Source organism: Geotrypetes seraphini, chromosome 3 (genome assembly GCF_902459505.1).
Source record: "Geotrypetes seraphini chromosome 3, aGeoSer1.1, whole genome shotgun sequence".
In the NCBI taxonomy this organism is placed as follows: Eukaryota; Metazoa; Chordata; class Amphibia; order Gymnophiona; family Dermophiidae; genus Geotrypetes; species Geotrypetes seraphini.
This window is the reverse complement of record NC_047086.1, coordinates 323,045,364-323,069,467: the sequence shown is the minus strand read 5'-3', so window position 1 is coordinate 323,069,467 and position 24,104 is coordinate 323,045,364. Positions and strand designations below refer to the sequence as shown.

The window sequence follows — 24,104 nt, the reverse complement described above, 5'->3', positions numbered from 1 at the left end:
AGTCCAGAATTGCATTTCCTCTCGTATTTTCCTTGACAAGTTGTTCCAGGAAGCAATCGCCTACAGCAACCAGGAACTTGGTCTCCCTACTGCAGCCTGAGGTGTGTAGGTTCCAATCTATTCCTGGATAATTGAAGTCACCCATGATAACTGCGTTGCCTCCCTTGCAGTTGCATTTAATCTCGTCCGTCATTTCTCCATCAGTTTCTTCGGACTGTCCTGGGAGTCGGTAGTAGATGCCGATATTTGTTTCCATTCCATTTGTTCCTGGAATTTTGGCCCATAGAGACTTATTTTTCATTTCCGGCGTGTTCTCTCCGGTACACTCAATTCCCTCTTTGATGTATAGGGCAATGCCCCCACCTTTTTGGCCTATTCTGTCTCTGCAATATAGCTTGTATCCCGGTAGAACAGTGTCCCAGACATTTTCCTCATTCCACCATGTTTCCGTGATTCCGATGATGTCAAGGTTATCTCTTTGTGCCATAGCTTCCAATTCCCCCATCTTATTCCTTAGGCTCTTTGCGTTCATGTAGATACACTTGAGTTTGCAGCCTGTTACTTTCTTGCATTTCCTACCCTCGTGTCCCTTTCGATCCATCAGGAGGAGAAACCAAGAGGCACAGAGATGTGTCAAGGTAGAACTTGAAAAATGTAGATGACGCCTTGTACACAAATTCAAGAGCAGAGATAATTGACCCACTGGCTCAAGACTCGTATGCCTTTTGTACTAGAAAGTACATTTCTCATTTACAATTTCATTTTTAAATTGAATTTTTTTTTTGCAAACTTACATTAAGTAAATCTCTAGAATTATTTATTTCTTTGGCATTACAATTCTAACCATATTACAGTCAAAACAGTCATGTAAAAAGCTCTGAAAACACTGCAGTTACAAATAAGAAACTTAAAAGTGCACTGGCTATCCTCAGGCACAGGAAACTGGGCTTGATGGACATGGTCTTATTTAGCTTGGCTTTTCCTTATGTTCTAACATAGCGGGACAAAAGTTCACAGTTCTTGCACTATGAACTACTGTAATTTATAATTTCAGAAAGATCATGATGCATTTCAGACAAACAAGGCTTTAGTTCAGTGCCATTAAAGCATTTTAGTTCTGTATTATTAACCTCAATTGCACTAACCCTCAGAATCTTGTATTTGAAAATTATTGTATTAACATGAGAACTCCGATTCAACCTTTTTCATCTCATGGCACACTGACAAATTGTCAAGGGACACCATCAGTTTTTTAAGGCTATATACGAGAGTCATTTCATAAATAATGCACACTATTTTAAAAATTTACATGTTTTATTTTTTTTCCAAGTATTTCTTTACAATCCTTCAATATAATCTGCCTGCTTTGCAATGACAAAGTCCCAATGTCCGGGAAGTTTCATTATTCCATCCAAGACACCGTTTTTGTTTCAACTTTGGAAAAAAAGTTGAAGCCTGGTGGACTCATGTCTGGACTGTAGGGAGTAAGAGGTAACACTCCCAGCCGTATTTGTGTAGTTTTTCGACAATATTCCCTATATGAAGGCAAACGTTGTTGTGACGAATGAGTGGCCGAGCCAAGAGCAATTGAGGTCAGGTTTTGGCCGTGAGGAAGATGGAGCTCTTCACTCGTCATTGAAAAACTACACAAATACGGCTGGGAGGTGTTACCTCATGCTCCCTACAGTCCAGACATGAGTCCACCAGGCTTTGACCTTTTTCCAAAGTTGAAACAAGCTATGCGGAGACAGCGTGAACTCGCAGGCCTTGAGCATGTGCAGATACTCAAGGCCCAGCAAGAAGAGGAGGCCGATCTTCAGGCACCGGCACCAACGCACAGGACATGCCGGTGCCAAGATGAAAGTAAGAAGCGGGTTTGGGTGTGTCTGGGGGACTTCAGTAATAAGGAAAACAATGGTAACCCCTCAAACAATGCATAACAAAGGAAGTAAAAGCAGGGTTCTGGGTCACAATAGTGCTGTTTTGAAGTAAAAAGCAATGTCTTGAGTCCAAAACAAGTTGTTTCAGGTGTGAAACTTCTCTCTGTGCCACATCAGAAAACAGAAAGAGGAGTTGCACTTCTTAATGATGATGCAAAGACATCACCAGGGGGGGTCTGTCAGATATGCTGGATGTATTAGTGAATTCATGTGGTGAAAACAGTTAACTTAGCAGAGTTTAAAAAAGGATTGGATAATTTCCTAAACGTCCATAAGATGGACTTGGGAAAATCCACTGCTTATTTCTAGGATAAACAGCATAAAATCTGTCTTTAATCTTATGGAATCTTGCCATGTACTTATGACCTGGATTAACCACTGTTGGAAAACAGGATACTTGGCTTGATGAACCTTTGATCTGTCCCAGAATGGTAACTCATGTTCTTAACAAACAAGTAGTAGGATTGCGTTTAAAGTTCAATAACCACATTTTTAATCATTATGTTATCTTTATAGTTTAATATTTTTAGTGAAATTACAGAAGCTGACTAATGGCAAGGATACAAAGAAGTTACAGAAGCTGACTAATAGCAAGGATACAAAGAATAAACACAAACTGAAGTGCCTGTACACAAATGCATTAAGCCTAAAAACTAAAACAGGAGAGTTTGGAGTATATAGCACTGAATGACGAGGTAGATACGAAGTCTTGACAATTAAGTTTGCAAACTTGCCGCTGTGCACTTACGTTGGCAGCACTGTACATACTACTTGATAATCTTGGTATATCAGCGTCTCACCGCTGTGTTCGTGTCGACGTATGGCAATGTTTTGCTGAGTGGAATTCATTATTATTGTTGTGTGTTTTTTTTATGTGCTATCGCAAAAATGTTAGAGCTTGAATTAGAGCAACGAACAAACATTAAATTTCTTGTTAAACTTGGCAAGAGTGGAAGTGAAATCAGGGATATATTAGTCCAAGTTTATGAGGATAATGCCATGAAGAAATTGGCACTGTACAAATGAATTAAATGTTTTTTTCTGAGAGAGAAAGCATCACCGATGAAAGTTCAGGCATCTTAGAGACATGGTGGAAGGAAGACAAACAATGGGACACTGTGCTACTTGGGTACAAATTATATCACAAGGACAGAGTACAGTGGTGCCTCACACAACGAACTTAATTCGTTCCAGGAGCAAGTTTGTTATGCGAAAAGTTCGTTATGTGAAACGCGTTTTCCCATAACAATACATGTTAAAAAAAATTATTCGTTCTGCAGCATAAAATATGCTAAGATGACATAAAAAAAGATAAATTTGTCAAAATGGTGAAAATGGTGGTCTTGCTGAGGCCAAACTCTTTGACGAGGTCACACTGTTTTACCCCACATTCACTCCTTCTAATTATTTCCCGTTTCATTTCAACAGAAATCACCTTCCTGCTTTTTTTAGAAGCCATGATATATAAAAAATATTGAGTTTATCTTAAAAGGACGACTGTATACAGTGAGAGAGGGCAGAGTCTCAGCGGCAAAAACTGGGACTTAACTTTTCTTTTTTTTTTTTTTTTTCTAGCATCGGGGAAGCGGCGAGAGTAGGCGCCGGGCCCCTCCATAATATAGATAGAGGATTACTGCACAGGTCCTGGACCTGTTGGGCCGCCGCGTGAGCGGACTGCTGGGCACGATGGACCTCATGGTCTGACCCAGTAGAGGCATTTCTTATTTATTTATTTATTTATTTATTTAGATTTATATCCCGTTCTCCCAGTAGCTCAGAACGGTCTACAAGTAAACATACACAGTAGAAGTAATTAGGCAAATAAGATGTACAATAGGTTTAGGTGCTTGGACATACAAAATTGTGCAGTATTTATCAGGGTACAAACAATTTTTCAGAGTACAGACAATTTATCAGAGTACAGACTAAGAGAGGACTATACTGAAATTTAGGAGAAGTTAAATAGGGGAGAGAAGAGAGAGGTGGGGTTTAAGGGGGGGTGTAGACTGAGGGAGATCTTTAGTTGAAGAGGAGGGTCTTTACCATTTTACGGAATGTCAATAAAGAGTTCTGTTGCCTGAGTTGGGGGGGGAGTTTATTCCAGAGATGTGGGATGAAGTGGCTGTAGGATCGTTTGCGGGCAGTTTCTGAGAGGAGGGACCTTCCAGGGGGAATGCATAGGCGTATTTCTGATTTTGAGCGGAGGGAGCGAGTGGGGGTGTAGATGGGAAGCTTAGATTTTATGTAGGAGGGGGTGGTGGCATAAATTCTCTTGTGGGCTACTGCTAGGGCCTTGAAAGTACAGCGCTGGCTAATTGGGAGCCAGTGTTCAGCGCGGAGTGCTGGGGAGACGGGATCATGGTAGTTGAGGTTGTGTAGGAGGCGGATAGCTGCATTTTGGACACGTTGGAGGCGTTTGAGATTATTTTTGGTTAGTCCATTAAATAGGGAGTTACAGTAATCCATTCTGGAGAGGACATATGCGTAGAGGAGTTGGGCGAGGTCAGGTGTGGAGATGTAGGGTTTGATCCTTTTCAGTTGGCGGAGGTAGTAGAAGGAGGTGGAGATTACTTGGGATATGTGGGCAGATAGGGATAAGTGTCCATCTAAAGTTACTCCTAGGCTGCGTACCTGATCTGTTGCCGTTAGTAGAGTGGAGTCCCATGCTAGGGTAGGACGTGTGAATTTGGTGCTTTTTATCCTGATCCATAAGAGTTCTGTTTTAGTGGCGTTTAGTTGAAGTTTGTTGTTTGACATCCAAGTTTTCATATCAGAGAGGCAATGTTGGAGGTTAGTAATTTGGGACGATCGGTTCTCGCCTAGTGGGAGGAGCAGCTGGATGTCATCTGCATAAGAGTGGATTTTAATGCTATATTTCTGCGCTATATCAATGACAGGTCTGATGTAGAGGTTGAATAGGAGGGGGGATAGAAGGGCGCCTTGAGGAACACCATATTTGATAGGCTTGGGGCGAGATTTGTGTGTTCCTAGTAGGACAGTCTGGGTCCTTTGATGGAGGAAGGAGGTGATCCATTGGAGGGCTGTGTCCTTGATTCCGAGGTCATAGAGTCTGGATGTGAGGAGGTGGTGGTCAACTGTGTCAAAGGCAGCGCTGAGGTCAAGTAGGACTAGTAGGGCATCACTGCCTTTGTCGAGTATTGCCCAGCTGTCATCAATGATGTCAAGGAGTACTGACTCTGTGTTGTGGCCTTTTCGGAAGCCGGACTGGACAGGGGATAGAGCAGCTTGTTCTTCAATGAAGGGGTGAAGTCGGTGGAGCACAATTCGTTCAAGGAGTTTGGAGACAAATGGGAGGTTGGAGACTGGGCGATAGTTGCCGGGTTTGTTAGGATCAAGGGTGGGTTTTTTGAGAGTGGGCTTGATAATAGCTGACTTCCAGCTGAGGGGCTGTTCTTATAAAAGGAGGCGAGCCGACGGTCCGCCACTGCACAGGGAGCCAGGCGAAGGGCTGTGAGAGAGGGCAGTTAAGCGCAGTGACTAACGACTGCCTGCAGTGCATGCGCGGAAGGATGCAATACATCGGCAGCTCGGGCGACTTCGTTGTGTGAAACGAAGTTCATTGTATGAATCAAGACATGAAGTTCGTTGTGTGCAGCGTTCGCTGTGCGAGGCGTTCGTTATGCGAGGCACCACTGTATATCAAATTGGAGGGGAGAGGGTTGCACTATATGTATATATAAGAGGGAATTGAATCAAACAAAATTAACATTCTGCATGACATAGATAGCAATATGGAATCCATATGGATAAAAATCCCATGTGTGAAGGAGTATACAGGTAGGTTTATATAATACTGCTCCCCCGGGACAGAATAAGCATACGGATGAAGAAATGTTTTCAGAGATTAGGAAAGCTGGCAAATTGGGCAACGGTATAATAATGCAAAGAATCTGAGGAGCACAGAGGTGTCAGAGGAGGTGGAGCTGAAAAATTTAGATGATGCCTTCTACACAAACTTGGGAGTAGAGATGATTGACCCACTGGTTCAAGATTCATATGCCTTTTGCACTAGAACAGGGGTAGGCAATTTTGGTCCTCGAGATCCACAGGCAGGTCAGATTTTCAGGATGTTCACAATAAATATGCATGAGATATTGACTGGATAAATGTTACATCAGGGAGTGCTAGGAAGGTAAAATTTCTAGATGTCATAAATGACTACTTTTTGGAGCAATTGGTCCAGAAACTGACAAGAGGGAGAGCTATTTTAGATTTAGTCCTTAGTGAAATGCAGGACATAATAGTACGGGAGGTAACTGTGTTGGGTCCACTGGGAAATGGTGATCATAATGTGTTCAAATCTGAACTAATATCTGGAGTGACGTCGCTAAAGAAATCTACTGCAGTGGCATTTAATTTTTGAAAGAGCGACTACAATAAAATGAGGAAAATGATTAAGAAGAAGCCAAAAGGATTGTTGGCAAAGGTTAGGACTGTAAACCAGGTGTGAATGTTTTTTAAAACTACGATTGTGGAAGCCCAGATCAGGTGTATTCCACGTATAAACAAAGGTGGAAAGAAGAGAAAACAAGAGCCAGCATAGTTAAAAGCCAAAAAAAAACATCCTTTAAAGAATGGGAAAAGGATCCAAATGAAGAAAATAAAAAGAGAGACACACGATGGACCTCCGGTCTGACCCGACAGAGGCAATTCTTATGTTCTTATAAGCACTGGCAAGTCAGATACAAAGCATTGATAAAGAAAGAAAAAAGGAATATGAAGAGAAACTTGCCAAAAAGGCAAAAACTCACAGTAACAATTTTTTTTAGGTAAAACAGAAGCAGAAAACCTGTTAGGGAATCTATGTGGCCATTTGATGATCAAGGAGCAAGAGAGGTGCTCAGGGAAGATAAGACTATAATGGAGAGAATAAATTAATTCTTTGATTAGGTCTTTACAGCAGAAGATGTAAGAGCTCTATCTAAACTGGAAATGGTTTTCAAGGGTGATGATGCAGAGGAACTGAAAAATCTCAGTTAACCTGGAAGACATACTAAGCCAAATTGACAAGTTAAAGAGTGATAAATCACCTGGACTGGAGGGTATACATCCCACAGGGTTTATAAATAATCTAGAAATTGGAATGACGAGTGAGATGATTTAAGTTTGTAGATGACACTAAACTGTTCAAATTTGTTAAAATGTATGCAAACTGAAAAATTACAGGTAGACCTTAGGAAATTGCAAGACTGAGCATCCAAATGTCAGATGAAATTTAATGTGAACAAATGCAAAGTAATGCATATTGAGAAGAATAACCCAAATTACAGTTACCAGATGCTAGGGTCCACCTTGGAGGTCAGCGACTAAGAAAAAGATCTGGGTGTCATTTAGACAATACGTTGAAATCTTCCACCCAATGTGCGGCGGTGACAAACAACATGCTAGGAATTATTAGAAAAGGGATGGTAAACAAGACTAAGAATGTTATAATGCCTTTGCATTGCTCCATGTTTCAACCTCACCTTGATTATTGTGCTTAAGTCTGGTTGCCTTATCTCAAAGATATAGTGGAACTAGAAGAGGCTTAAAGAAATGTGATCAAGATGACAAAGAGGATGAAATCTTCTCATATGAGGAAAGACTAAATAGGTTAGGGCTCTTCAGCTTGGGAAAAAAAGACAACTGAGGGGAAATATGATTGAAATCTGCAAAATCCTGAATGGTTGATCATCTGGCATCCAGTGATCACTGCATGGCATGGTTTAATATTAAGATAGTCGGATAGTGAATAAGACAAAGAATAAGAGGTTAGCTTTCATAAACTACAAAAGATCACAGAACGAGGAAGACAGGCAAAAATATATAGAAAAGTTAAGAGAGACTGGTTGAATAGAAGAAAAAATAGCTGACACGGTAAAACAGGAAGACAAGACATTTTTTTTTTTTTTGCTATATCAATAACAGTGGCACTGTGAGACTCAAAGGTGTGTGTGATGCTTGCTTGCCTGTCTGTCTTTTCAGTGGTGTAGCTGACTTTTCTTCTCATGGGGAAACCTTCCCAACCGTGTCATTCTCTATTTAGCACCCCATCATCTCGGAAAGCGAAAGCCGTTTTTTCAAGGACCAACCTGCTTTCGCTTCCATTCTATATTTCAGTCTATTTGAAAGTTATTGTGTTTGTCATTATTTGTATTATCTCATTTTTTCAATTTTTATGTATTTTATTGGGATTTTTAGTCGCATTTATGAAGGGATTCACTCAAAGAGGTGCAATAACAAAAACTCCTCGGAGAGTGTTTAGGGGGAAATAAAAAGAGTACAACTTGCCTGGCTACCACTCACCCAAGCGCACTAGCAAGCTCTGAGCCACTATCAGCCTAGAAATGCTGACAGAGAAGTAGTGGGCATGCTGACTCCACTTCTCACGACAGTACCACCACTGAGAAGCTGACCTTACTGACCACCACATTCCCTCCCATTCAAACTTTCTGTTTGCAGGAAAGTAAATGAAACACTAGCGCTCCCCACTCTACCCCCGCATTACCTTAGCTTTCATCAGCTCGCACAGCATGAGGCTCTGCACTACTGAACGCGCCCAGCTGCCAATTGACTACCAGATTCCAGCGCGCCCCCGCGGTGGCGCTCTGGGGCTTGTGGTCCGTTCGCCATACCTCAGAGAAGCGACTTGACTGCCCCTAACTACATTCCCCACAATGCAACCGGTCTACACCCCACGCGAGCGCGGAGGAACGGGCATCTGGATGGAAGAAAACCAATCAGCGTAAGGGAGACGCCACGAGGACTGTTTTTCCAGTTACGTATATGCGGTGGCGCGCGCGACGGCCGGAGACTCTAGAACTGGGGGGGAAGAAGGAGGAGCTGGGTTAGAAGGAGGGGTGGGGCTCTCTACTGGCGGCGGCGCGTGCTCTCTGGGCTGGGTTGGCATGTGTCCTAATTTTTAACGAGCAAGGTGTTTGCTGCCGCTTGCTGTTTGCCGGAGCAAACCGCACTGTGCAGGGCGATCTTCTACCTGCCTGCTCATTTGCAAAGATGGCTTCCAGCCCCGAAGAAAAGGACCTGAACAAAGTAAGTAAAAAGGAGCCGCCTAATTGCGAAATTTTAATTTTTGGCTTTGAAAAAAGTGCAGTAAGGAAGATCGCGTGAGTACGTAACCAGCAAAAGAGAAGGTATAATTTATAAACTGGGTGGTGATCTCATTTCTCCATCGCACCTTGATAACTGTTGCTCTAGGAAGAAAGTAGATGTTAGCTGTAAACAACTTTCTCGCGTTGTTTTCCTCCATGTCTTGCAGGTGATAATAGGCACGTTTAATAAGGGCTTGTCAATATTCAGTTTTTAGCGAGCATAATATATATATTCTTATTTGGCGTTTTGATGTCATGAGGTGTTTGGGGTTTTTTTTTAAATTATTTTTTTAGACGTGCGTTCTAGCTCATTTAAAAGTCGTGCACCGGCTCTGCGAATTGACAGGGTTTGTTGGTAGGTAGAAAAGAGCCTCGTATGATTCTAAATTCCGTGAAATGTGTAATGCCAGGGAGCGCGTGACGGCGCGATGGTTGACAAAGCGGAACTGCAGAGAGTAACTGGACAGAACCCATTTGATCGGGGCTCATATATGTGGAAAGTGTTCTTGCATAAAATATTGCATACACATTGAGAGACGGTTCACTTTGTTAGGAAAATCAGGCGAATATGCCACAACCTTAAAAAGAGGATTAAAAAAGGATTTTGGGTTGAAACCAATTTTTGAAGGAGATCGGTAAAAATGATTTCTCTTTATAAAATGAATTACTCGGATCAGCAGCTTTCTTCAGTAAACTTGAACACAGGTTGGTAAAGCAGCGTTAGATATTTTTAAGTGAAGGGCCAGTTAGAACGCGTTGGACTGACGAGGAAGTAATGAGTGGGATGTGGAATTTTTCTGAGGGAGGAGACTGGGGTAGTTATGGTTCTTTTGAAGATTGAAAAGCAGGGAACGGTTCCCAAGGGTATGGCAGATAATTAGAGCATGGACAATAAGTTAACACGACTTAATTTGGGACACTCTCTTCTGCTTTTTTGTGATTGTCCTAATATGTATATGAAGGCGGTGCTACTTAGCTGTTAATTTACTTATTTGATTAGAGTATGACAGGGGGACAAATTTTTCCTGTCCCCGCAGGAACTCATTTTCCCATCCTGGCGAGTTCCTTTCCTGCCCCTGCCTCATTCCTGCAAGCTCTGTCCTCATCTGCACAAGCCTCAAACACTTTAAAATCTTAGTAACTGTTTGAGGTTTGTGTGGTTATTGCTATTAATTATTTATAGCGCCACTAGACATATGCAGCGCTATATAGAGTCACAAAGAAGAAAACAGTCCCTGCTCGAAAGAGCTTACAATCTAAACAGCCAAAGACAAACAGGATGTTATGGATACAATAAGGGGCATGGCTAATCAGCTGGCTGGGATGGTGGGCAGAGGATTAGGGTTATAGATTGAAGGCTATATAAAAAAGGTGGATTTTTAGTCTGTTTTTAAACAAGGGAATGGGGCAGGGACACCGACAAAACTTTCGGAGATGGGACAAGGAAATTGAGTTCCTGTGGGATGTGGAAAAACTTGTCAGTGTCATTTTCTATTCTTGATTTATCTGTACGCATGATATTTGTGTGTGTGTTGCTTGTTTGTCTGTCTCTTCAGTGGTGTGGCTGACTTTTCTTCTCATGAGGAAACATTCCCAACCTTTCTGTTGTGGTAGGCATCATGTGCTAAGTTCCACTAGCAAGAAGGACTGGGAAACTGGCTGGGAGTAGGGTCTCCTCACACTGGAGCTAACTGTGAGAATTAAAATTATTGCAGGCTTGAAAAAAAAGAGCTCCATGGGTTATACTTCTCCCTCCGTATCTGTGGATTTGCGATTTTTCGGAAGCTGACTCCACCCCCCAAAATTACATCATCATTAAAGTTATTTTTCCTTTTACTGTACCGATAAAAAAAGTGTATTGCTTACCATTCACTCTGAAAATCGCTGCTACCATGCTTCCCAGTGTGCACTGAGAAAAACGCTGCTTCCCAGCATTCATAGAGAGAAAGGCTTCTTCCCAGAAATCGCTGCTTGCCTGCCCAGAAATCATTGTAGAAAAGTTATTTGCGGTTCCGATAATAAAAACGGAAAGCTTTTTCTAAAAACCGCAAATAACATTTAAAAAGTTATTTGGGGTTTTCCGTATTCGCACCTATGGTCCGCACGCATCCCCTGCGAATATGGAAGGAGAAGTGTATTTATGTATTCAGTTCTTCATTTTCCTCTAATACCTCTTCCCCTAACAATACAGGTTTGCCTAAGGTGACATCCAGCCTACCTTCAAACTGTTTATTAGATATATCCTCTAGAACGGTGTTCTTTGATGCAAGGCCTGAGGGTCAATGGCTGCCCCTGGAGACATCTGGGGGCGGCTCTCATTATCATTCTGGCTTTTTTTCTGTTACTTCTGTTTCTTTAATCAAGTTCATGACAGAAAGAGGGAATTGAATGGGAGGAAGAGCCACATGCTTGAAGGACAAGGCATTTCTCAATAGGTGAAGAGTGCATTTAGAAATGCCCACCTCCTTGAGGATATGTCCATTAAATAGTTTGAAGGTGGGCTGGTGGGGTGAATACCATTGACACACACTTGCATGGGGAGATGTTTGTCAGCTCTCCTTCAGATCATTGGATCCAGAATGGCCCCCATCTTAAACATTTGTGGAGACCTCTGCTCTAGAAGGTGGACGTTTTCAAATGCAGTCTGTTTACCTATTGAGAAATGCCTTGTCCTTCAAGCATGTGGCTTTTTTTCCCCCATCCATGACCCCTTTTCAGTCATAAATTGGTTAGATAGGCAAAGAGTATCAGAAAAAAAGTCGGCCACTGTCACCTGGGCCTTGTTTGAAAAACACTGCCTGTTGAACAATGACTACATAAGAACATAAGCATTGCCATGCTGGGTCAGGTCCAACAAGCTCAGTATTTTGTTTTCCAACAGTGGGCAATGCAGGTCCCAAGTACCTGGCAAGATTCCCCCTCCCCTCTCAAAAAAATAAATCTCCCCCAAAACAACAAAACGAAACAGATTTTATGCTGCTTATTCTAGAAATAAGCAGTGGTTTTTCCCAAGTCCATCTTAATAATGGCTTATGGACTTTTCATTTCGGATATTATTCAAACTGGCAGAGGGCTGCAAACAAGGAAAGATCAGCAATTAAGACTAGTGAAGAACATCTCAAAAATGATAGGGGAATTTGATATTGAGAGGTAAGTAACATAGAAACATAGAAATAGACAGCAGATAAGGGCCACGGTCCATCTAGGCTGCCCACTCCAATGACCCTCCCCTACCTATCTCTGTGAATAGATCCCACGTGTCTATCCCATTTGACCTTAAAATCAGTCATGCTGCTGGCCTCAATGACTTGAAGTGGAAGACTATTCCAGCGATCAACCACCCTTTCAGTGAAAAAGAATTTCCTGGTGTCACCGTGCAGTTTCCCGCCCCTGATTTTCCACGGATGCCCCCTTGTTGCCGTGGGACCCTTGAAAAAGAAGATATCTTCTTCCACCTCGATGCGGCCCGTGAGATACTTGAACGTCTCGATCATGTCTCCCCTCTCTCTGCGTTCCTCGAGTGAGTAGAGCTGTAATTTCTCTAGCCGTTCCTCGTATGGGAGATCCTTGAGTCCCGAGACCATCTGGGTGGCCATTCTCTAGACTGACTCTAGTCTCAGCACATCCTTACGGTAATATGGCCTTCAGAATTGCACACAGTACTCCAGGGGTGGTCTCACCATGGATCTATTCAATGGCATAATGACTTCAGGTTTACGGCTGACGAAACTCCTGTGTATGCAACTTATGATTTGCCTTGCTTTGGAGGAAGCTTGCTCCACTTGATTGGCAGTCTTCATGTCCTCACGGACGATCACCCCTAAGTCTCGTTTTGCTTCAGTTCTTGTTAGGATCTTGCCATTAAGGGTGTAAGTCTTGCATGGATTTTGGCTGCCCAGGTGCATGACTTTGCATTTTTTGGCATTGAAGCTGAGTTGCCAGGACCTAGACCAGCGCTCCAGTAGAAGTAGGTCGTGCATCATGTTGTCGGGCATTGAATTTTTGTCTGTTGTGCTTTTGCCCACTACATTGCTTAGTTTGGCGTCATCAGCGAATAATGTTATTTTACCTCGGAGCCCTTCTGCCATGTCGAACAGGATCGGGCCCAGGACGGAGCCCTGCGGCACTCCACTGATCACCTCCGTCGTTTCGGAGGGGGTGCCGTTCACCACTACCCTCTGAAGCCTACCTCCAAGCCAGTTCCCAATCCATTTCGTCAATGTGTTGCCCAATCCTATAGAACTCATCTTGCTCAGCGGTGTGGTACGCTGTCTAATGCTTTGCTGAAGTCCAGGTATACGATGTCCAGGGACTCCCCAACATCTAGCTTCCTCGTCACCCAGTCAAAGAAGCTGATCAGGTTGGATTGGCAGGATCTCCCCTTAGTAAATCCATGTTGACGGGGATCCCGTAGATTCTCCTTGTTCATGATCGTATCCAATTGGCGTTTGATTAGAGTTTCCATTAGTTTGCTCACTATTGATGTGAGACTCACTGGTCTGTAGTTTGCTGTCTCCATCTTGGAGCCTTTCTTGTGGAGAGGAATGATGTTAGCCGTCTTCCAGTCCAATGGGATGTTACCTGTATTAAGGGAGAGATTGAAGAGCGCGGATAGTACTGCTTAGGTTGCTGTTTTATAAGGGCAGAGTTGCATGCCAAATCTATTGTAGAATATTAGTCCACAGTTAGAGGCTTAACTTTAGGTGTGGCCATTTATGCCATCTCAATGACTGATGTAAATGGTGGTGTCTAAATTCAACTATTCTATATAAAATGCATGCAAGAATAGTCGGAATGCCCCTCCTATGTTAATGTCCTCTGCATTTCCATGCGAAAGAAGTTAGGCATGCTACTTTTTTATAAATCTTTATTAATTTTTAAGTATTAACAGTGCAATACACAGGTATAAGAACATATAACAAGTCAAGAAAAGCACATTCAACTTACAGATATTCAAAATCAATCATTTTATCCCACCCACCCACCCACCCATTGATTAATCACTATATATATATATATATATATATATATATATACTCTTTCAATAATCTACACTTATTTAAAATAATACAATAACACAATCCCACCCCCCTCCCTCCTTCCCACCCTGGATGTGCAAGGAGATGGCACAGAATTAAAGACAAAAAACACCTACAGAGAAATAATATAAGACGTCAACAGGCCCCAAACCAGTTTAAATACGTTACTATGCCCCAGCATTTCAGCATTCATTTTTTCATACCTATAACTAGAGCATAGGTTCGCCCACCAAAAAGGAAAATTCAGGTGATCGTAATTTTTCCAATTACGGGTTATCATCTGCATGGCTATCCCGGTCATAATTAGGAAAAAGACGACATTTATATCGGTCCATGGGGGGGCTTAATATGTAGTAATGTTCCACATATGACTGCTTCATAAGTCAATGGAATTGATGACTCAAGTATAACATTAATCTGTCCCCATATCAACTTCTAAACGTTGAGTATCGAAGGACATGTTGGCTTGAGATGCTACTATCCCTTGAGCTGGGTCTGCTGCAGTTTAGTAAAAGGGGCCCTAAACTCTTCGAGTTATGCTAACAAATATCTCTTTTTGGTGGATGTTATCAACATGGGCTGCTATTAAGATAATTAATTTTACTGTTGACCTCCATTAAATGGGAGTAGTTATCAAATAGCACAAGTTAGTGGGAAAATGTGTTAAATCACATTGAACAAGTGGGGCATATTATCAATCCATAAATACTAATGTAATTTTCCCAATAATTTACGTGGGCTACTTTAATCCCATATCCGTTTCTGTCTGTAGAAACTGGGTTGAATTATGTACAACTGGTGTAGTGATGCTCTAACTATCTGTTGGTTATTCAGAGTTGATTGAGGATATTTTAGAAGATTTAACTTGAAATTTGAATTATTTTATTAGGTTGGTCTTTTAAACTGAATAAAAAAAAACCAACAACCCCAAAACAAATATTTCAGTGTTCATGTTTAGTGTCGCTCATAATTGTGTGTCTAAGTAGAGGGAAGTTAAAAGCAAATCTAATAGCTGTTGGTATAAATTCTGTTCAGCCAGGATGTGATGTTTTGTCTAAAGATTAAGACTAAAAATTTTCTTTTTTTTTCTGTGATGTGTGTGTGTTTTTCTTTTGCTGTAATGGATCATGTCTCAAACAGTTGGCAGCACCTTCACATAGATAGATAGTTTGAATGCTGATCTGTGTAATATTTTTCCAGAAGTTGAGCTGGAAGGAAGTTGCCTCCCTTGGCTTATCAGTGTCTGTTTCACACACTCATCAATTTGACTGTCTCTGTTGAGGGGGTGAGAAAGATAAGCCTGGCTGAACTTGCTGTGCCTTTTGTGAGCTAACAGAAAACATATTATTCATTAGTGTGTTAACTGATAACCTGATTTATCCTAAAAGTCAGAGCATGACCAGTTGTAGAAGGTCACCAGTAGCTGCAGGTAAATAAACACCTCCTATGTTTTGTTTTGTTTTTTTCTTTTTGGACTTCCTTTGTCTGTTTCAATACCTGAGTTTTCAGCATGATCAGAACCTTTCACAGCCCAGCTCCTTGTGATTTTTGGAATAGGGTGTAAGAACATCAGAATAGCCATACTGCAGTGGTTGCAAACTCGCAGCCCGTCAGGTACTATTTTGAGGCCCTCAGCATGTTTATCATAATCACAAAAGTAAAATAAAACAGTTTCTTGATCATATGTCTCTTTAGCTATGAATTACAATATTGGCTAAAAGGAAAGATTTATAAACTATAAAGATTTTACCTGCAAAATTGTCATTTCTTTAAGGGAAGGGGTAAAACGCGGACCTGATGGACCTCGCGGATCTAAACCCGCACATCCTTAAAAATCTGAGGTCCGTGCCGCTTGTAGTTAGTTTCTGGCTCTGACAGACCTCAGTGACAATTTAGTGCTGACGGATCCGTCTCAGCATAGGGAGGGAAAAGTATTGGGATCCGTCAGCGCTACAATGTCATCGAGGTCTGTCAGAGCCGATTTACTGGGGCTGCAGGAAACCAGTTTAAAGGATTTGTTTTAGAGCTGCTCCAGCACTTAACATAGTAACATAGTAGATGACGGCAGATAAAGACCCGAATGGTCCATCCAGTCTGCCCAACCTGATTCAATTTAAATTTTTTTTTTTTTTTCTTCTTAGCTATTTCTGGACAAGAATCCAAAGCTTTACCCGGTACTGTGCTTGGGTTCCAACTGCCGAAATCTCTGCTAAGACTTAATCCAGCCCATCTACACCCTCCCAGCCATTGAAGCCCTAGGATTAGTGGGGATGGGCGGACCTGCTATACCTAAGGCCTGATTGGTCCAGGCTTCTAGAGCCTGGGCCAATCAGGCCTTAGATTTAGCGGGGAAGGGGCAGGCCCGTCTCATTTCCACGAGGCGGGCCTGTCGGCTGGACGGCAGCAAGACCCGTCCAACCGACCAATATTTAAAGGTTAGTTGGGGGAGGGAGATTAGTTGGGGTGGGGGGTCGTCGGGCTTTCCGGCAGGAGCAGTTAGGCATCCTCCTGTCGGCCATTATGAGTTTGGGGGGGAGGGGGGTTCGGGGTTTCAACAGGAGGAGTTGGGCATCCTCCTGTCGGCGATTACGAGTTTGGGGGGAGGGGGGTTCGGGGTTCCGACAGGAGGAGTTGGGCATCCTCCTGTCGGCATTTACGAGTTTGGGAGGAAGGGGGATTCGGGGTTCCGACAGGAGGAGTTGGGCATCCTCCTGCCGGTGATGGGACAGGCGGCCGCGGCCGCTATACTTATTGCAGCAGGGAGATCCCTTGCCGCGATCAGTATAGCGGCCGCGCCTACTTACAATGTAGACCAGCATTTTGCTGGCCTACATTTTAAGCGTCTCTTCCTCTACTAGGGAGACGCATAGGGCCGCCTAGGTTCGCCTAAGGCCTTTAGGCGAGCTTAGGCATCTTGCGGGCCTCCCTAGGCTCCCGGAGGCGCCTTCAGTATAGGCAGACTGCCTGGGGAGCATTATTTTTAAAAACGTGCATCTCGATTGGCTGATTAGACAGCTGTAGGACGCCTACAGCTGCCTAAAATGGGGACGCACTTTGGAGAATCAGGGCCATAGTATCTCTGAAAATGAGCATCAAAGGAGTTATATGTACTGGCAACTGCTATATGTAAAACTCCTTTTGAACATCACAGACCTCCAGCGTCATATACTGAGATTCTCGCCCTTAACTTTTTATTTTAATTTGTAACCTATATGGTGTTTCTAAAAGGAGGAAAAAGGCCTCAGGAGCTACGTGGAGTGATAATTACACCGCAACTAAGAAGGGAAGAGCTGTACAACTTTACTGGCTCCCCTCCAACACACTTATCACAGGCCATAAAAAACCTCCTTGTTCACATATATTAGAAACGCTAATATTAAGCATAGCATCTAAACATAGATTTTAGATGTATCTACTACAAACAGGTAAACAAATCAGCAGGTAAGTAGATGAAAAACTTCTCATTGAATCCTGCCAGAACGTGTCCTCAATTGATGTCTCCGCAGTTTTAGTGTTTTCAGTGAATCTAAATATTATTGTAGCTGACGGTAGCCATTGTTTCACGATCAAATTGCTGCTTCAGGGCTCTACAAATTGAAAAAACACTGCTGAGAAAATTATAGTTCAAAAATGCATGAGGATTTTCCAAGGAGTGAATATCTTACCTGCAAAACATTAGCACTATGTAAGTGCTTATCAGGACCAGAACAAAAAATATGGCGCCTCGGCGTCCTTTAAAATAAAACAGCTGTAACGAATCACGTTATTTTCATTACGTAATCGGATAACCCTGGGCCAGTTTGTTTATCCAAAGGGCCATTAGACTGATGTAACCAGTATACTATCGGACTGTTCTGTGACATACTTGAAAAGGGCCACTGAGTCCTAGTAGAAATAAATCCAGTCTATAGACATATTTAGTCCAGTTGGATGAACTGTGTTTAATTTAAAGATTCATTGTTGTTCCTGCCTTGCGCATAAGCTTCTGATTCCCTCCATGTTGATGTGAAATAGAGAATGAGCATGGGGACAAACTTTTCTTGTCCTCATGGGAACTCATTTTCCCATCCCTGTGAGTTATTTTCCTGTCCCTGCCTCGTTCCTGCAAGCTCCATCCTAATCTACACCGGCTTGTGCAGTTAGATAGAGCTTACAGGAATGGGACAGGGACAGCGACAAGACTCGCGGGGATGGGATGGAGAAATTTAGTTCCTGCGGGGATGGAGACAAATTTGTCCCCGTGTCATTCTCTAATGTGAAACAATGTGACCTATAATAAAGCCTCTTAAAGCTTGAAAATTATGTAAAAATTGTGCACAGTGCTGTACCATGGGTGCTTCCATAACAGAGTGTTCTGGCAGTTTTTAATCTACTTATCTGCTGATTTGTTTACCTGTTTGTAGTAGATACCTCTAAAATCTTCGTTTAGATACTATGCTTAATATTAGCGTTTCTAGTCTTCGTGAACAAGGAGGTTTTTTATGGCCCATGATAAGAGTGTTGGAGGGGAGCCAGTAAAGTTGTACAGCTCTTCCCTTCATAGTTGCGGTGTAGTTACCACTCCACGCAGCTCCTGAGGCCTTCTTCCTCCTTTTAACAAATACCATATAGGTCACAAATTAAAACTAAGTTAAGGTTGAGAATCTCTGTAGATGACACTGGAGGTTTGATGTTTAATAGGGTATTTATTATACTCCAGTTTCTCTATTGATTTTTCAAATTTGGGTAACTCCTTTTGAATACAGACACCAAAGTTTTTAAGCTGTCATTATGTCTCTCACAGATTTTTAGGCCAGAACTCTGGCATACACTGCTCCAATAGCCATGGAATCTACCCAGTGCTTTGTGTCATTTAGAAGCTCAAGCCAGGCTTATAAAAGTAACCATTGTATAATGTTAACACTTTTGACTCAATTAATAATAATTTTGTTCTTATATACTGCCAAAGCCATGGAAGTTTGAGGCGGTTTACAACAAGAAGCGCTGGATAATCAGCGAAGAGGTCACAAATCAAAATCATCAATATAATCTTACATAATGAAAGAAGTGGAAAGCTATATAGTTCTTAAGGTTACTGGTTGAATTAGCAGAGCTGTATAAATTCTTAGTTTACAAATCGATTGAACAAACTCGTTTTTGCCAATTTTCTAAAATTGAAGTAGGATGAGGAGAGCGTGATAACGTTACTAAGCCAATCGTTCCATTTGCCTGCCTGGAAGCCAAGAGTTCTGTCCAAGAATCTTTTGTAGTGGCAGGCCTTTATTGTTGGATAGGTGAACAGATGTATTCTTCATGTGGGCCTAATAGAACTTGCCAGGTTAAATTGGGAAACTAGGTAAGTGGGGGCCAGACCAAATATTGATTTAAAACACAGACAAAGAGAACTTAAACAGGATTCGCGCCTCCAGGGGCAGCCAATGGAGTTTTTGATAATAGGGGCTTATGTGTTCCCGTTTCTTCAGCCCAAAAATCAGTCGAACTGCCGAATTTTGAATGACTAAGTCTTACAATGGTTTTTTTAAAGGATCCCAAGTAAATGATGTTGCAGTAATCGAGCGAGCTTAAGATGGAAGATTGAACCAGTAAGTGGAAGGATGCTGCATCAGAGTATTTTCTGATGGTTCTGAGTTTCCATAGTAACGAGAAGCATTTTTTAACCAATAAATCTGTGTGAGCATTTAGAGTGAGGTGGCGGTCCAGGGTCACTCCCAGAATTTTTATGGAGTGGTCAATAGGGAAGGCCTGACCATTCAAGGAGATCGATGAGTCTTTGATTTTGTCATTAGGGCTTGCCAGGAAAAATTTAGTTTTGTCTGTGTTGAGCTTCAATTTGAATTCGGTCATCCATAGTTCAATTTGTTTTAGAATGGATGATAGATGAATCTTTGTCTCAGAGGTCAGAGTAGTAAGGGGAATAACAATGGTGATATCATCAGCATAGATATAAAATTTAACTTTTAAGCTTTGTAGTAAGTTCCCTAATGAGGCAAGGTAGATGTTGAACAATGTAGGGGATAGAGGAGAGCCCTGCGGGACTTCACAAGAGTTTACCCAGCTACATGATTTTTTATTGTCACAATAGACTTGATATGACCGTTTGTTCAAAAAAAACCCGAAACCATTTTAACACGTTACCTGAAAGACCAATTGACTCCAAACAGTCAATCAGAATAGCATGGTCAACCAGATCGAAGGTACTACAGTGGTACCTTGGTTTAAGAGCATAATTCGTTCCAGAAGCATGCTCTTAAACCAAAACACTTGTATATCAAAGCAAGTTTCCCCATAGAAAGTAAGGGAAACTGCTTTGATTGGCTCCATTCTCCCCCCCCCCCTTGAGGAATCCGACGCTGTTCCAAACCCCTCCCCGTGATCCGGCTTCCCCCCCCCTGCGAACTGGCATCCTCCCCCCACTCGCATTGCCCCCCCTCCACCGCGATCCTACTTCCCCCCGAGCAGTCAATGACACTTCCTTTACCTGACTTGGCACCAGTGCCGGTGCCCGAAGATCCTCCCTCTTCTGGCGCGGCCTGGACTGTGCGGTGCATCGGAGATCCTCCTTCTTCTGGGCTGGGCTGGACTGGCTTTGAGCATTTGCGCATGCTCAAAGCCTTCTGGTCTCAATCTCGGAGAGAGCGAGACCAGAAGGCTTTGAGCATGCGCAAATGCTCAAAGCCAGTCCAGCCCAGCCCAGCCCAGAAGATGGAGGATCTCCGATGCACCGCACAGCCCAGGCCGTGCCAGAAGAGGGAGGATCTTCGGGCACCGGCATTGGTGCCAAGTTGGGTAAAGGAAGTGTCATTGACTGCTCGGGGGGGAGGAAAGTAGGATCGCGGTGGAGGGGGGGCAATGCGAGTGGGGGGGGATGCCGGATCACTGGGGGGGGAGAATGCTGGATCGCTGGGGGGGGGTGGGATGCCGGATCATGGGGGGGCGCTCATACAGCGAGGCAAGCTGGGTTTACAAGGCACCAAGTTTGCAAACGTTTTGCTCGTCTTTGCAAAACACTCACAAACTGGTGCACTCGTAAACCGAGGTACCACTGTACTTAGGTCTAGTTGCAGAATTAGAGCACTGGTACCCTGATTGAATAAGGTATGAAGGAAGTCCAGCAGTGATGCAATGACAGTTTCAGTGCTGAACCCAGAACGGAAACCGGACTGATTGTCTTGCAGTATGCTAGAATGCAAGTTATTTAGACCTAATGGAAGTTGTGGACTGGGGACTAGAGTTCAAATCCTGTTTCTGCCTCTGTCCATTTCTGTCTCGTACAAATTTATTTATTTTTTAAAAATCTTTATTGATTTTCAAACTTTGGTAGTGCAATATATTTGATTAATCATGAATTCTACATGAAATGCACTATTAACTATACAATTGATGCATTAAACAATCATTATCCCAGGACAAGCAGGCAGCATATTCTCACATGTGGGTGACGTCATCTACGGAGCCCCAGCGCGGACAGCTTTTCAAGCAAACTTGATTGAAGTTTCAAGTTTGCACACTGCACCACGCATGTGCATGCCTTCTCGCCCACTAGAGGGCGCATCCCACCTCGTGGTCCTCAGTTCAATTTTTTCCGCGGAGTCAGAAAGCCCTGTGGATTTTGAGCTCCCTTTGCCTGCCTTTCTGTCACCGCGTCTGGATTCTATTCGGTCGCTGTGCTTTATATTTTTGTTTTTCGTGTCGTTATCGATCCGTTTTTCAAAAAAAAAAAAAAATTTTACTTTTCGTTCGGCTCCGGGGGCTCCCGGCAGCCGTGGCCGCGGGACGTCGGTCGTTCCCGGCCTGTTTCTCTGTTCATGTCCCGTCCTGTGACGGGCTTTAAGAAATGCAGCCGGTGTGAGCGGTTGCTGTCCATTACTGACCCCCACCGGTGGTGCATAATTTGCCTGGGCCCCGATCATCCTACGGCCTCCTGTGACCACTGTTCAACGTTCCAGCCCAGAGCTCTCCGCCGCCGACGGGCGAGAATGGCGGAGTTGTTTGCTGTTGACCCCGCGCCTGTGAAGGCCTCGACGTCGGCCTCGACGTCGGCCCCGGCCTTGACCTCGGCGACCTCGGGGGCCTCGGCTTCGCCTCATCCCTCGAAGTCGACGTCGGGGACAAAACCTGCCTCGGGTAAGTCCTCCTTTCCATCCCCTACAGGGCCTGCTAAGAAGCCATCCTCGGCTCCTGCCGCGGCGGGTGGGTCGTACTCGGCCCTGCCTAAAACTCTGGCCATGCACGCCCCGAGGGAATACTCGAGACCGAGGTCGCCCTCCAGGGAGCGTGCCCCGACCTCGGACCTCCCGACCTTCGTCGGGATTCCGGCCTTTCAGGACCTCCTTCGAGCTCTAATTTCGTCGGAGCTGTCGGGGGCCCTTGAACAGCTGCAGCGGGCTTCGGCCCCGCCTGCTTCGACCTCGGAGGCCCCGAACTCGGCGGCCTCGGCCTCGGGTATCGGGGCTCCACTGACCTCGGCCTCGGTATTACCCTCGACCTCGGCCTCGGGGGCACCGCCTGAGCGCAGCGTGCGGCCCCGGGACAAGATGCGGCGGGTGCGACGCATTTCCTCCTCCTCCTCCTCGAGGTCCTCCCGGGGCTCCTCGCCCTCGGACGAGGCGCCGGCCGAGGAAGCCGAAGCGTTCGCGGGGCTCTCCTCGGCGGCGTGATCGTTCCTCGCCGCTCGGGGGCGAGGCATTGCAGGTGTCGGAGTTGCGCCTCGATAACCCGAGGCTTCTCCGGTCCCCTGCTAGACGGGTTTCCCGTGACTCCTCGCCAAGGAAAAGGGAGAGTGCCCCCGTTACCCGGACTCCGGGTACCTCGCCTAGAGGCTCTTCGAGGCGGAGACGTTCTCCTACCCCCTCGAGGCCTTTGGAGCTGACTTCGTGGGGCTCGGGGTCCGGCAGAGAACCCCATTATTCTCACGAGGCTTCTCCCCTTTCTTCGGCGGTGAGGTCGAGAACCCCTTCCCCGCCCGCCAGGCCGTCCTCTTTTTCCACCTTTGTGCAGGACATGGCCCGAGCCCTGGGGTTGGACCTCATGGCGGGTTCCCAGTATACGCAGGAATTCCTGGAGGAGCAGGACCTCCCCACTCCACCTAGGGAGGCCCCTCGGCTCCCCTTAAATAAGATCCTCCTACAGACCTGGCTGAAAAATCTGGCTAACCCTCTTACAGTCCCGTCTGTCCCGTCCAAGATGGAGTCGAAATACAGGACGGTGCCTACCAAGGGGTTTGAGAAGGCGCAACTCTCCCACCAGTCCTTACTGGTAGAGTCTGCCCTGAAAAAGACACAACCCTCCCGGGTTTCTGCGGCGGTTCCACCCGGCAGGGAGGGTTGGACCCTGGACAAGTTTGGCCGTCGCCTCTACTCTAATTCCCTGATGGCCACCAGGGTACTAAATTATGCCTTCACCTTCTCCTCATATCTGCGTGGCATGGTGAAGGACCTCCCTCAATATCGTGACTCCTTACCGGACTCCCAAAGGGCTGGATTTGACAAATTTATGTCCAACCTGTCTCAATTGCGTTTGTACCTTTTCCATGCTGTGTACGATACATTTGAGCTGGTTTCGAGGGTGTCGGCCTTCGCAGTGGCCATGCGCCGTCTGGCCTGGCTTCGCACCCTCGATATGGACCCAAACCTGCAGGAACGTCTTGCAGACTTACCTTGTGTGGGGTCCGAGTTGTTTGATGAGTCTTTAGAGGCGGCGACCAAACGGTTGTCGGAACAGGAGTGCTCGTTGGCCTCCTTGGTCCGTCCCAAGCCTAGGCCCCCGCCGCAGAAACCCTTCCGTCCTCCTCCGAGGCGGTATCCCCAAAAGTCAACCCCGGCTTTTTCTAGGCTGCCGCCTAGACGCCCATCTCAGCGAGGCAGAGGGGACAGACGCAAGCCCCGGCGCAGGGTCCTTCCAAACCCGCGCCCTCCTTTTGACGGGCTGAGCGGATGGGGCAGGTTCCCCTCTGCGATCTCACAGGAACCCCTTCCCATAGGGGGGCGTCTCCGGTCCTTCTATGAGGCTTGGACCGA

General features: G+C 44.6%; 2 protein-coding genes across 4 annotated transcripts in view; one reads left to right on the top strand and one right to left on the bottom strand.

Annotated features, from left to right (window-relative positions):
• MGME1 (mitochondrial genome maintenance exonuclease 1) overlaps positions 1–8,672 on the bottom strand; it is a 31,094-nt gene extending 22,422 nt beyond the window's left edge. The window contains exon 1 of one of the 3 annotated variants that reach the window (XM_033936048.1): positions 8,449–8,672. The gene's annotated coding sequence lies outside the window, so the exon portion shown is untranslated. Of the gene's footprint in view, positions 1–8,231; positions 8,406–8,448 lie in introns of those variants that run through there. The other 2 variants (XM_033936049.1, XM_033936050.1) reach the window with 2 other exon arrangements.
• Positions 8,673–8,764: 92 nt separating this feature from the next.
• Positions 8,765–24,104, top strand: part of SNX5 (sorting nexin 5) — an 89,208-nt gene continuing 73,868 nt past the window's right edge. Inside the window, exon 1 of the mRNA XM_033936047.1 lies at positions 8,765–8,990. Coding sequence (XP_033791938.1) covers positions 8,955–8,990 — 36 coding nt within the window. The 5' untranslated portion in view covers positions 8,765–8,954. The remainder of the gene's footprint in view (positions 8,991–24,104) is intronic.